Below are 14,120 nucleotides of genomic sequence, written 5' to 3' on the forward strand. Positions count from 1 at the left end.
GCCTCGGCCTCCCAAAGTGCTGGGATTACAAGCGTGAGCCACCGCGCCCAGCCTTATAGTTAATTTCTTGAAGTCTGACAATGGTATCATATTTATGTTAAAAAGAAAAGGAGGCCAGGCACGGTGGCTCACACCTATAATCTCAGTACTTTGGGAGGCCAAGGCAGGTGGATCACGAGGTCAGGAGTTCAAGACTAACCTGACCAAGATGGTGAAACCCTGTGTCTACTAAAAATACAAAAATTAGCCAGTTGTGGTGGCAGGCGCCTGTAATCCCAACTACTCGGGAGGCTGAGGCAGAGAATTGCTTGAACCCGGGATGCGGAGATTGCAGTGAGCTGAGATCACACCACTGCCCTCCAGCCTGGGCGACAGAGTGAGACTCCTACCTCAAAAATGAAAGAAAAAAAAGGAATTGGCCGGGCATGGTGGCCACACTTGTAATCCCAGCACTTTGGGAGGCCAAGGCAGGTGGATCACAAGGTCAGGAGATGGAGACTATCCTGGCCAACATGGTGAAACCTGTCTGTACTAAAAATTAAAAAAATTAGCTGGGCGCGATGGCGCACACTTGTAATCCGAGCTACTCAGGAGGCTGAGGCAGGAGAATTGCTTGAACCTGGGAGGCGGGGGTTGCAGTGAGCCGAGATCATGCCACTGCACTCCAGCCTGGTGACAGAGCAAGACTCAGTCTCAAAAAAAAAAAAAAAATTATTTTTATTACTATTATTTTTTTTTGAGATGGAGTCTCACTCTTTCCCAGGCTGGAGTGCAGTGACGCGATCTTGGCCCCCTGCAACCTCCGCTGCCTGAGTTCAAGCAATTCTCCTGCTTCAGCTTCCTGAGTAGCTGAGATTACAGGCACCTGCCACTGTGCCCAGCTAATTTTTTGTATTCTGTGAACTCCTGACCTTGTGATCCACCTGCCTCAGCCTCCCAAAGTGCTGGGATTACAGGTGTAAGCCACCGCGCCTGGTAGAAAAGGAATTATTTTAATGATATTAAAATATTCTGACATTGAAAAATGTGGGTTTTTAATTTTTATTATTTTAGTATTTTTTGAGACAGAGTCTTGCTCTTGTTGCCCAGGCTGGAGTGCAGTGGTGCGATCTGGGCTCCCTGCAACCTCTGCCTCCTGTGCTTAAGTGATTTTCCTGTCTCAGCCTCCCGAGTAGCTGGGACTACAGATGCCTGCCACCATGCCTGGCTAATTTTTTTGTATTTTTTTAGTGGAGATGGGGTTTCACCGTGTTAGCCAGGATGGTCTTGATCTCCTGACCTCGTGATCCACCCGCCTTGGCCTCCCGAAGTGCTGGGATTACAGGCGTGAGCCACTGTGCCCGGCCTAATTTTTGTATTTTTAGGAGAGACAGCATTTCACCACGTTGGTCAGGCTGGTCTCGAACTCCTGACCTCAGGTGATCCACCCGCCTCGGCCTCCCAAAGTGCTGGGATTACAGGCATAAGCCACTGCACCTGGCTTATTTTTATTTATTTTGTTTATTTATTTATTTATTTTTGAGATGGAGTCTCACTCTGTTACCCAGGCTGGAGTGCAATGGCATAATCTCAGCTTACCACAACCACCCTCTCCTGGGTTCAAGCGATTCTCCTGCCTCAACCTCCCAAGTAGCTGGGACTACAGGCACACACCACCATGCCCAGCTAATTTTTGTATTTTTAGTAGAGACGTGGTTTCACTATGTTGGGCAGGCTGGTCTCGAACTCCTGACCTCATGATCCACCTGCCTTGGCCTCCCAAAGTGTTGGGATTACAGGTGTGAGCCACCGCACCCCGCCTTATTTTTATTTTTTTTTGAGACAGAGTCTCACTCTATTTCCCAGGCCAGAGGTCAGTGGCATGATCTCGGCTCACTACAACTTCTGCCCTCTGGGTTCAAGTGATTCTTGTATCCCAGCCTCCTGAGTACCTGGCATTACAGGCATGAGCCACTGTGCCTGGCCAATTTTTGTATTTTTATTAAAGACAGGGTTTCATCATGTTGGCCAGGCTGTTCTTCAATTCCTAGTCTCAAGTGATCCACCCTCAGCTTCCTAAAGTAATTGGGATTACAGGCAGGAGCCACTGTGCCCAGCCTGAAATATGTTAATATAGGGCATCATAACACTAGTTTCTCTACTTTGTTTTTTTTTCCCCAATTTCAGCTGTAATTTTAGGTTTCCTTTTCAGAGAAGTAGGAATTGCACCAAATTTTGGGAAAAGAAAAAATACAGTTGCGTTAAACAATAACAACAAAAACAACAAAACACTTCCTGGGAACTTGTCCTCATTTATTTCTGCTTCTCTCAATTTGCTCAAGGGAAAATTCCATTTATTTCCTTTCATCCTTTGGAGTCTTGCTTTCTTTTTTTTCTTTTTTTTTTTATTTAAGTTCTGGGGTACATGTGCACAGCGTGCAGGTTTGTTACATAGGTATACGTGTGCCATGTTGGTTTGCTGCACCCATCAACTCATCATTTACATTGAGTATTTCTACATTTATATGTGTGTGAAACTATCCATAATGTTTTGTTTTGTTTTTGAGATGGAGTCTCGCTCTGTTGCCAGGCTGGCGTGCAGTGGTGAGATCTCGGCTCACTGCAATCTCCTGCCTCCCAGGTTCAAGCGATTCCCCTGCCTCGGCCTCCCGAGTAGCTGGGACTACAGGCGCCCACCACCACACCCGGCTAATTTTTTGTATTTTAGTAGAGACAGGGTTTCACCATATTGGCCAGGATGGTCTCGATGTCCTGACTTTGTGATCCGCCCTCCTTGGACTCCGTAAGTGCTGGGATTACAGGCATGAGCCACCCCACCTGGCCCATATAGTACAATCTTAACCCAAAAAGTGTGTGTGTGTGTGTGTGTGTTTTGTTTTTGATGGAGACACGTAGGAGACAGGTGGAAAATCTGAGGCTGACGAACCAAAGAGAATTTCGAGTTTTTAGTACTGTATGTGGTTGATACTTGAAGCCATGGAAATTGCCAGATTTATCAAAGAAAAGGGATTGTGTGGCTAACAAAATGTTAGAGAAATTTCAGATTTGAGGGCAAAGAGAAAAATCTACAGACGAAATTACCTGTAATGTAGAAGAAAAAGTACAGTTCACTGAAGCCATGCTATGAGGAAGTTTCAGTGGCATAGTGGAATAGTAAAGCAAGTCACAGAGAACAAGGAGAGAATCTCCTCTGAGGAAGTAAAGATGAGCAGTAGCTGGATAGGATACCCTGGTTGAGGTGGTTTTCTAAGTTATAGACAACTGAGTAGTTTTGTAGAGGAGGCATCCTGTGAGAGAGAACAGAGTTGAAGGTGAAAAAACCCCAGGAGGAAGGAAGAGGAGATTGAAATGAGAACATGAGTAAAATGGGAACTAGAGAAAAAGGAATAGTTAATGAGTGAAGATGGAGAGATGTTGAGGGAATTCACTTTGACTTGTGAGTAAATCGTATTAGAGGGGAAAAAGGTTCAGATCCAAACTGGGAACGACAGGAAAGTAAAAAAAAATTCTATTTTAAAAACAAGATTTGTGGCCCGGGTATAGTCGCTCATATCTGTAACCTCAACACTTTGGTAGTCCAATGTGGGAGGATCGTTTGAGCCCAGGAGTTCCAGACTAGCCTGGGCAACACAGCCAGACCTCATCTCTACAAGTAATAAAAATTGATGTGGTGACATACCTCTGTGATTCCAGCTACTTGCGAGGCTGAAGTGGGAGAATTGCTTGAGCTTGGGCAGTTGAGGCTGCAGTGAGCCATGAGTGCACCACTGCGTTCCAGCCTAGGTGACAAAGCAAGACCCCTTCTCAAATAAGATTTGTGACTTTTACTATATTTTGTAATTTCTGTTCTTATTTTTCTTATTTTCTTTTATTCTCTCTTTGTTCCTTTTCCTTTAAAATGAGTAGTGAATTTAGGTAAACCTTCATAGTTAAATTAGAAATAATTGTATGTACATGATTTCCCTGAAAACATTTGGGAGTAAAATAAAATGTATTAGAGAAGCACTAAAAGATTACGGAAGACCTTTTCTTTTTTTCTTTTGTTCCTCCCCCAAAGTGCACCATTCCTCTCTATCTAGAACATATGGATTTTTGTCTTGGAAACCTTTTAGTAGCACACACTTACTAGTATTTATGATACTGTTTAGTAAATGGTCAACTTAGAGGCTAAACCTTTGAATATAATCTCATTATATGATAATTTCTGTATTTATACTTTTTTCCTGAAATGTTACATTTGGCTTTTAAAATTCTACTTAATTATGTTCTAATCCTTAACTTAAAAGTTACCAGCTTGCAAACATTCGCTATTCCAGGCTCTATATTTCTCAGTATACTCTCAGGGTTTCTTTATCCCTTTCCACTAGCCTTATTTCTTGTTTGTTTGGTAAGTATGAAAAAATAAAATTGGGAGACTGAAAAAAAATAGAATAATGAGGATGATGATGATACTTTAATCCCACTAGTTTATGTAAGCATAAACTCATTAGTTGAAGAGGAGTTAATGTTAAAGTCCCTCCACAAGGAGGTGTTATAATTTGTTTTTCCCCCAGAACAGACCAATTATAGACTTAGTTGCATTTATAAGCTATGTTTTAGCTTTTCTTTCCTATTGGACTTTGTAACTGCGACAGTCCAAGGAGTGTTGGTAAGCACAATGAGTTAAGTCCCTGGGCTAGAGGTGGTGTTTTCAAGCTTAGGAATTGGGGGTTTGGGGGGGTGGGGGGCCGTGGAAATTGGCTCCTGAAATTTTATTATTAGGCTAAAGCTTAGCATTAATTATTTGGATGTAGTCACTAGGTGTAATCACAAGTGCCAGTTTGTTTTAGCTGATCTCATTTGAGGTACAGTTTGGTCTGAGAAAGTACTAGATCATCTCTGCACAAGAGATGTCATGCAGAGTACCCTCCCCACCTCCAAAAGAAGTAAATTAATTGAGCTTTTACTCAGGTGAATAAATCAATGTGAGTAAGATGGAAAAATACAAAATGCTTATGGCTTCTTTTGTTTTCCAGTGTTCTGGACTTGGTGCCTCTTTCTGTTATATGCTTTCCTATTTAGTTGGGAGACCAGTTGTATACAAATACCTAACAGAGAAAGCAGTAAAATGGTCACAGCAGGTAAACATGTATTTTTAAATTATTTGATGTAACTCTTTGTTAATTGGAAGGTCTGTGTTTAGTCCCCACATGAATTAACTACATGTTTTAACCCAACATAAATTAATTCCTAAGTTAACTCAAGTAATAAGAATTATCTTCTGACTAAATAAAAATAGGTGGTAGGCAAATATGATGTTAATAATTTCAAATGCAAATGTTTCAGACCTGTGATGGTAATTTTAATTCTTTATCTTAGTAAATTTAATCAGCAGAGAAGTCAGAGTGTCAATATAAAGGCATCCACATAATTAGATACCTATCCGTTTTATGTTAATGCAGTTTTGTGTGCATGTGTTATCGAAACATTTGTATCAGTCAACTCCCAGTGCATTTTTTTTCTTTTCTTTTTTTTGAGACGGAGTCTTGGTCTGTCACCCAGGATGGAGTGCAGTGGCATGACCTCGGCTCACTGCAACCTCTACCTCCTGGGTTCAAGCAATTCTGCCTGCCTGCCTCAGCCTCCCGAGTAGCTGGGATTATAGGTACTTGCCACCACGCCTGGCTAATTTTTTGTATTTTTAGTAGAGACAGAGTTTTACCATGTTGGCCAGGCTGGTCTCGAACTCCAGACCTCAGGTGAGCCACCTGCCTCAGCCTCTCAAAGTGCTGGGATTACAGGCATGAGTCACCACTGGCCTTTTTTGATCATTTCTTTTCCTTTCTTTTCTTTTTTGAGTCAGTGTTTTGCTCTTGTTGCCCAAGCTGAAGTGCAATGGCGTGATCTTGGCTCACTGCAACCTCTGCCTCCCGGGTTCAAGTGATTCTCCTGCCTCAGCCTCCCAAGTAGCTAGGATTTCAGGCACATGCCACCACGCCCGGCTAATTTTTTGTATTTTTAGTAGAAATGGGTTTCACCATGTTAGCCAGGCTGTTCTCGAACTCCTGACCTCAGGTGATCCACCCGCCTCGGCCTCCCAAAGTGCTGGGATTATAGGCATGAACCACCGTGCCAGCCTGATCATTTCTATTGGGTATACTCTGAAGTATCAGGAATGAGAATTTGAAATAAGGTATTTATATTAAGCAACTTATTTTGAAGTTGTCCTCATCTGATGCTAATTCTTTTCTTTCTTATGACAGGTTGAACGTCATAGAGAACATCTCATTAACTACATTATATTTTTGAGAATAACACCATTTCTGCCTAATTGGTTTATTAATATCACATCTCCTGTGATAAATGTGCCATTGAAAGTTTTTTTTATTGGTACTTTTCTAGGTAAGGCCTCTGGTTCTTGGTGTGTATGAGCTCACTGTGTACATATCTAACAGTGTCCAGCTGGGCTAGATTACATGCATGCTCTCTGCAGATTATGCCAGCACCATCTAGAATTCTTGGGCACAAAGCCTGGCTGATAATAGATGCTCAGTAGTGTTTGTTGCATTGTGTTGATTTAGGTTTTTTTGTGTCGCCTCTTGAAAGAAGAGCACTTTCTAGTGTGTATCGTTTTAATGATACAGGGTTAACCAGGACCTATAACCTCCAGTCCCTCTAAGTGGAGAGGAAAAAAAATCAAATTGCCTTTTTTGAGCAATTTTCTCCTATGTCCCTTCCCCTTCCTCTTCCCTGAGTCTCGATCTGTCGCCCAGGCTGGAGTACAGTGGCGCAGTCTCGGCTCACTGCAACCTCCGCCTCTTGTGTTCAAGCAATTCTCCTGCCTCAGCCTCCCAAGGAGCTGGTACTACAGGCACACGCCACCACATCTGGCTAATTTTTGTATTATTAGTAGAAATGGGGTTTCACCATGTTGGCCAGGCTGGTCTCGAATTCTTACCTCATGGTCTTACCTCATGGTCCGCCTACCTTGGCCTCCCAAAGTGCTGGGATTACAGGCGTGAGCCACTGCGCCCAGCCCTTTCTTTCTTTTCTTTTTTTTTTTTTTTTTTGTAAATGTTGCTTTGGCAAAATATCTCCTTTGTTTTCTAATCAAGTATTAAAATGTTGAACTTGAATTTTCAGTAGAGAATTGATCCTATTTTTCCTTTTATTGAAACCAGCATTTATTGTGGATGTTATCAAAAGTATGGAAAAAGCAAGGATCAGCAAACATTCATGCTTTTAAGGAAATAATACTTGATTTTGAAATTAATCAGTGGACATGAAAATTACTTACATATTTTGTGAATTCTCATGATTCTTTGTAGGAGTGTTTTTTTTGTTTGTTTGTTTGTTTTTTTTGAGACAGTCTGGCTCTGTCTCCCAGGCTGGAGTGCAGTGGCACCATCTCGGCTCACTGCAAGCTCCGCCTCCCAGGTTCACACCATTCTCCTGCGTCAGCCTCCCGAGTAGCTGGGTCTACAGGCGCCTGCCACCACACCCTGCTAATTTTTTTGTATTTTTAGTAGAGACAGGGCTTCACTATGTTGGCCAGGATGGTCTCGAACTCCTAACCTCGTGATCCGCCTACCTCGGCCTCCCAAAGTGCTAGGATTACAGGCTTGAGCCACTGCGCCCGGCCTGTAGGAGTGTTTTGCTCTTTCCAGTTTGAGTTGAATTGTTTAGATGTCAAAAATATGAGCAGATTTCTTACATATTGAATACCTATTGGCCGGGCGCAGTGGCTCACGCTTGTAATCCCAGCACTTTGGGAGGCTGAGGCGGGCGGATCACGAGGTCAGGAGATCGAGACCATGGTGAAACCCCGTCTCTACTAAAAATACAAAAAAAAATTAGCCGGGCGTGGTGGCGGGCGCCTGTAGTCCCAGCTACTCGGAGAGGCTGAGGCAGGAGAATGGCGTGAACCTGGGAGGCGGAGCTTGCAGTGAGCCGAGATGGTGCCACTGCACTCCAGCCTGGCGACAGAGCGAGACTCCGTCTCAAAAAAAAAAAAAAAAAAGAATACCTATTAAAGCTTAAGTTAATACTTGTGAGAATATGTCTTTTTGAAAAGAATAACTAAAATCAATTATTTATTGCTACTTTAAAAAAAAAATTAGCCAGGCGCAGTGGTTCACACCTGTAATCCCAGCACTTTGGGAGGCCAAGGCGGGTGGATCACAAGGTCAGGAGTTCGAGACCAGCCTGGCCAATATGGTAAAACCCTGTCTCTACTAAAAATACAAAAATTAGCTGAATGTGGTGGCAGGTGCCTGTAGTCCCAGCTACTCAGGAGGTGGAGGCAGGAGAATCACTTGAACCTAGGAGGCAGAGGTTGCAGTGAACCGAGATCGTGCCACTGTACTCCAGCCTGGGTGACAGCAAGACACTGTCTCAAAAAAAAAAAAGAAGGAAAGAATGAAAAGAAAAAAAAATGGACAAACTTACATCAGCATGGGGAATTTTTAATTTTGTTAAATGTCATATCCATGGAATCTAAAGAGAGAATTTTTGTTTCTATCTCCGTTTTATAGGTGAAAGCCAGAGATTTAGTTAATTTCAGCTTTGGCCAAAGTAATTTATTTCCCTTTTTTTTTTTTTTGAGACGGAGTCTCGCTCTGTCGCCCAGGCTGGAATGCAGTGGCGCAATCTCGGCTCACTGCAAGCTCCGCCTCCCGGGTTCACGCCATTCTCCTGCCTCAGCCTCTCCGAATAGCTGGGACTACAGGCGCCCACCACCACGCCCGGGTAATTTTTTTGTATTTTTAGTAGAGACAGGGTTTCACCGTGGTCTCGATCTCCTGACCTCGTGATCCACCGGCCTTGGCCTCCCAAAGTGCTGGGATTACAAGCATGAGCCACTGCGCCGGCCTTATTTCCCTTTGTTTTGATTTTTAGTGAAATGCCATCATTCTCTATGTACTTTTGTATACACTGCTCTCTTTACTCACACTGAGTATCTTGACCTTGAAATTGCTAGAACAGAGCACGTTTCTTCTTTTTTTTTTTTTTTTTCTTTTTGAGACACATTCTCTCTCTCCGTCGCCCAGGCTGGAGTGCAGTGGCATGATCTCGGCTCATTGCAACCTCCGCCTCCTGGGTTCAAGTGATTCTCCTGCCTCAGCCTCCCAAGTAGCTGGGATTACAGGTGTGTGCCAACACACCCAGCTAATTTTTGTATTTTTAGTAGAGATGGAGTTTCACCATGTTGGCCAGGCTGGTCTCAAACTCCTGACCTCAGGTGATCTGCCTGCCTTGGCCTCCTAAGGTGCTGGGATTACACGCATGAGCCACTGTGCCGGGCCTTTTTTTTTTTTTTTTTTTTCTTTTAAGGTTTTTGGCAGTCTCGGTGTGGTGGCTTAGGCTTGTAATCCCAGCACTTTGGGAGGCTGAGGCGTGTGAATTGCCTGAGCCTGGGAGTTACAGAGACCAGCCTGGGCAATATGGCAAAACCCCCTCTCTTGACAAAAAATACAAAAATTTTGGCTGGGTGTGGTGGTACACGCCTGTAGTCCCAGGTGCTCAGAAAGCTGAGGTGAGACGATCACCTGAGCCTCGGGAGACTGAGGCTGCAGTGAGTGATGATTGCACCACTGCACTCAAGCCTGTGCGATAGAGTCAAACTCTCAGGGGGAGAAAACAAAAGCATTTTTAATAAATGTAAAATTATTCTCTGGGCACTTTTCTTGGGTTTTTAAAATTCATTATCCTGGCCAGGTGCGGGGGCTCATGCCTGTAATCCCAGCACTTTGGGAGGCCGAGGTGGGCGGATCATCTGAGGTCGGGAGTTTGAGACCAGTCTGACCAACATGGAGAAACCCCATCTCTACTGAAAATACAAAATTAGCGGGGTGTGGTGGCACATGCCTGTAATCCCAGCTACTCGGGAGGCTGAGGCAGAAGAATCATTTGAACCCGGGAGGCAGAGGTTGCAGTGAGCCAAGATGGCGCCATTGTACTCCAGCCTGGGCAACAAGAGCGAAACTCCGTCTTAAAAAAAAAAAAAAAAATCATTATTCTTAAGAAGTGATTAGGAAAGATTGAATTCTTTATATGGAAATAAACTTGAGCTTTAAATTCTTAATTTTTTTTTTCAAAATGGAAATAGCTGTGTTCTTTTAAGAAACTTTATGCACACAGAACATTTTAATTTTTTAAAAACAATTGGTGGTTTTTACTGTATCTTTTTATATTTTATTTCAGGTGTCGCACCTCCTTCTTTTGTAGCCATTAAGGCAGGAACAACACTGTATCAACTTACAACAGCAGGAGAAGCTGTTTCCTGGAACTCAATATTTATTCTGATGATCTTGGCTGTTCTTTCTATTCTGCCAGCCATCTTCCAAAAAAAACTAAAGCAGAAATTTGAGTAAAAATAATCATCTGATTTTTAGTTTTGCTGTCATTACCATCTCAGGATTAACAGGTGCATCCATTTATGTTTTAAAATCACCTCTTCAGTAATTAAACAAGGAATTTGTAAAATAAAATTTCCTATCAGATAGTTAAAGTAATACATTTAAGTGACAAGTGGAGAAGAAGGTAAAAATGGAAATTGATATACTGTGAAAAGTGCTATCAATAGTTAAGGTAGACATCTTAGACATCTTATAAATTATTATACCAAGGGTAGCTGTAGATAATAGTAGTGTGGTAGGAAATTGTTGATCCAGCTAATTCATTCAATTTAATTGAATATTTTTTATCTTTAATAACTAAAATAGATATTTTTAAATTCTAGATTTTTTAAAGTAGCGTTGCAGGTTTTGTTAATGTTAGGCTTTTTTCAGAGCATAAACTGGAAAAGTTAAAAAGAGATTTACATTTTTTTCCTCCTTTTTTTTTTTTTTTTTTTTTTTTTTTGAGATGGAGTCTAGCTCTGCTGCCCAGGCTGGAGTGCAGTGGCACGATCTCTGCTGACTGCAAGCTCCACTTCCCGGGTTCACGCCATTCTCCTGTCTCAGCCTTCTGAGTTGCTGAGACTACAGGCTTCTGCCACCACGCCCAGCTAATTTTTTTGTGTTTTTAGTAGAGACGGGATTTCACCGTGTTAGCCAGGATGGTCTCGGTCTCCTGACCTCGTGATCCACCTGCTTCAGCCTCCCAAAGTGCTGGGATTACAGGCGTGAGCCACCGTGCCCGGCCCATTTTCTTCCTCTTTGGAGATAATGGATTTGTTTGGAGATTGCATGTTAGTAGATGACTGAATATGGAAAGGATATCAAATTATCTATTTTGTTAACTTTATTTTTGTTTTTTATCGTCTAGATTTTTATGGATTAGTCTGAAATTTAAGGTTCTGGCCAGTCTGTTTTCTTTTATCTTGTAGTTTTTACAGTATTTCCACTGTGCATATACAAAATGGGTATTACATAACTGTATCATATTTGGTATTGATAATTTTTTTTTTTTTTTTTTTTTTTAAAGATGGAGTCTTGCTGTTGCCCAGGCTGGAGTGCGTGGCATGATCTCGGCTCACTACAAACTCCGCCTCCTGGGTACAAGCGATTCTCCTGGCCCAGACTCCTGAGTAGCTGGGATTACAGGTGTGTGCCACTACACCCAGCTAATTTTTGTGTTTTTAGTAGAGACGGGGTTTCACCATGATGGCCGGGCTGGTCTTGAACTCCTGACCTCAGGCTATATGCCCACTTCCACCTCCCAAAGTGCTGGGATTACAGGTGTGAGCCACCGTGTCCGGCCTGGTATTGATAATTTATATTCAGATAATTTGTTACAGCTCTTTAATATCCCACAAGGGGCTCTAAAAAGCAAACACTCAAGAGTATGTAGTTTTTAGACATTAAGTTAATTATTTTAAACAGTGACAGCAAAACACAAGTGATTAAATATATTGTATTTGTTCCAGTGACTAAATTTTATCTCATTTATTAATCTGGTCATTAAGGAATATATGTAATAATATGTAATTATTCTTTTTATGCATGACACACCTAGAAAAATGCCTTTTGTTTCTATTGATGGCTTTTTTGTTTGGAGCTGCTTTTGATTACTTATTGCAGTTTCTCAATTTAGTCTTTATCTAACTCACAAAGTAAAATTAACTGATCACATGGCAAATATTATATTTAAATAGTTCTGGAAAAATGAAAGTGCTTTTTCCTGCTTGGTTAATGGGTAATGCCCCTGATTCCTTGATTGTAGGACATAGCTGATCTAAAGTACTCTGTCAGTTTTACCTTCACCCATGACTGTCATTATGTTGAAAACTCCTTTAGCTGTGAGAAATCCTTGTATGTTTTTATTATGAGAGGTATAGTCATCCTCAAAGCCTGTTTTTATTATATGATGTGGACTGATTATTTTTTCTATCACAGTATTAACAGATGGATTTTATTGTAAATACAAAGAAAATATATTGATTATTGTAGTATTCTTATGTCACCTGGCCTTTTGTGTGAGATTATTTATTATTTCTAGCAAGGCTTTCTTCCTTTCTTATTGCCCAGAGACTGAGTGATAAATCTTTTGTTATTTTTACACATAAATTAAACATAGCCTTTTTGGACAAATTCACTAAATATTAATGTATAAAATGTAATTGAGTAAATTTTTATCAGAATTTTAAAAATAAAAGAGCTTAGACTCAGTAGAACTCAGTAGAAGCTTCACTATTTACTCCAGCGTGTGTGAATTGTACTTACTCTATTCTCAGAGTATATTTACTGTCCTTACCATTGATTCTTTCCCTTTGCTATTTTTTTTTGTTGTTGTTGTTAATGGTAGCTGCGACTTTAGGTGGGGTATATTTTCTTCTCCTAAGAGAATAGACAGTTTTTCCAGATTCATCATCAATGACTGTCAAGAAAGGACCCTTCAGCAGGCTGTACCCTCAATGCAGTTGATGGCCTGTCTTCATGGATTCACAGACTTGGCCTGATGCCACATGTAAATTCAAGCTTTGGCTTGACAACTACAACCACAAGAAAACAAGCATCTGTGGTGCGGAGGCAAGCAGGCTTACTAGAAGTTGACATGCTAAGAAAGCGAAACTGTTCTTTCTTAGTTAATGGTCTTTCTCTGGAGCTCTGTTACTTTGAATATAATATTTCCATGACACTTAGTAAATGCAAGCTAAAATGTAATAATAATAATAAATTGTATTGGAGAAACCTAAATGTCACATTTGGGATTTATTTCATGGAAGTACTTACGTTAAAAAACTCTGGCCGGGCAAGGTGGCTCACGCCTGTAATCCCAGCACTTTGGAACGTCGAAGCGGGTGAATCACCTGCAGTCAGGAGTTCAAGACCAGCCTGGCCATCATAGTGAAACCCCGTCTCTACTAAACATGAAAAATTAGCCAGGTGTGGTGGCACACGCCTATAGTCCTAGCTACTTGGGAGGCTGAGGCATGAGAATCGCTTGAACCCAGAGGTGGAGGTTGCCATGAGATGAAATTGCGCCACTGCATTCCAGCCTGGGTGACAGAGCCAGACTCTGTCTCAAAAAACTAAAACTCTTCGTTGAATAAAAGTATATTCTTAAATTTTGATGTACATTTTCACCACTAAGAACGATGAAATGGCCGGACACGGTGGCTCACACCTGTAATCCTAGCACTTCCGGAGGCCAAGGTGGGTGGATCACCTGAGGTCAGGAGTTCGAGACCAGCCTGGCCAACATGGAGAAACCCCGTCTCTACTAAAAATAAAAAATTAGTGGGGCGTGGTGGTGTGGTGTATGCCTGTAATCCCAGCTACTTGGGAGGCTGAGGCAGGAGAGTCGCTTGAACCCGGGAGGAGAGGTTATAGTGAGCCAAGATCACACCAGTGCACTACAGCCTGGGTGACAAAGTGAGACTCCATCTCAAAAAAAAAAAAAAAAAACCGCGAGGCATGGTGGCTCACACCTGTAATCCCAGCATATGGGAGGCTGAGGCGGGTGGAGACAAGGTCAGGAGATTGAGACCATCCTGGCTAACATGGTGAAACCCCGTCTCTACTAAAAATACAAAAAATTAACCAGGTGTGGTGGCGGGCGCCTATAGTCCCAGCTACTCGGGAGGCTGAGGCAGGAGAATGGCATGAACCCGGGAGCCGGAGCTTGCAGTGAGCCGAGATCGTGCCACTGCACTCCAGCCTGGGCGACAGTACGAGACTCTTGTCTCAAAAAAAAAA

At 42.1% G+C, this 14,120-nt stretch overlaps 1 protein-coding gene across 4 annotated transcripts in view; it reads left to right on the top strand.

Annotated features, from left to right (window-relative positions):
* Positions 1–13,168, top strand: part of TMEM41B (transmembrane protein 41B) — a 42,868-nt gene extending 29,700 nt beyond the window's left edge. Inside the window, exons 4-8 of one of the 4 annotated variants that reach the window (XR_009215609.1) lie at positions 4,294–4,387; positions 5,016–5,120; positions 6,243–6,381; positions 10,183–10,405; positions 12,727–13,168. Coding sequence is in view for 3 of the 4 variants with exons in the window: in XM_032166646.2 (XP_032022537.2) it covers positions 4,294–4,387; positions 5,016–5,120; positions 6,243–6,381; positions 10,183–10,352 (508 nt within the window). In the remaining variant the exon portion in view is untranslated. Of the gene's footprint in view, positions 1–4,286; positions 4,388–5,015; positions 5,121–6,242; positions 6,988–10,182 lie in introns of those variants that run through there. The other 3 variants (XM_032166646.2, XM_032166647.2, XM_058446584.1) reach the window with 3 other exon arrangements.
* Positions 13,169–14,120: the final 952 nt, after the last annotated feature.

Source organism: Hylobates moloch, unplaced genomic scaffold (assembly GCF_009828535.3).
Source record: "Hylobates moloch isolate HMO894 unplaced genomic scaffold, HMol_V3 SCAFFOLD_11, whole genome shotgun sequence".
NCBI classification, from domain to species: Eukaryota; Metazoa; Chordata; class Mammalia; order Primates; family Hylobatidae; genus Hylobates; species Hylobates moloch.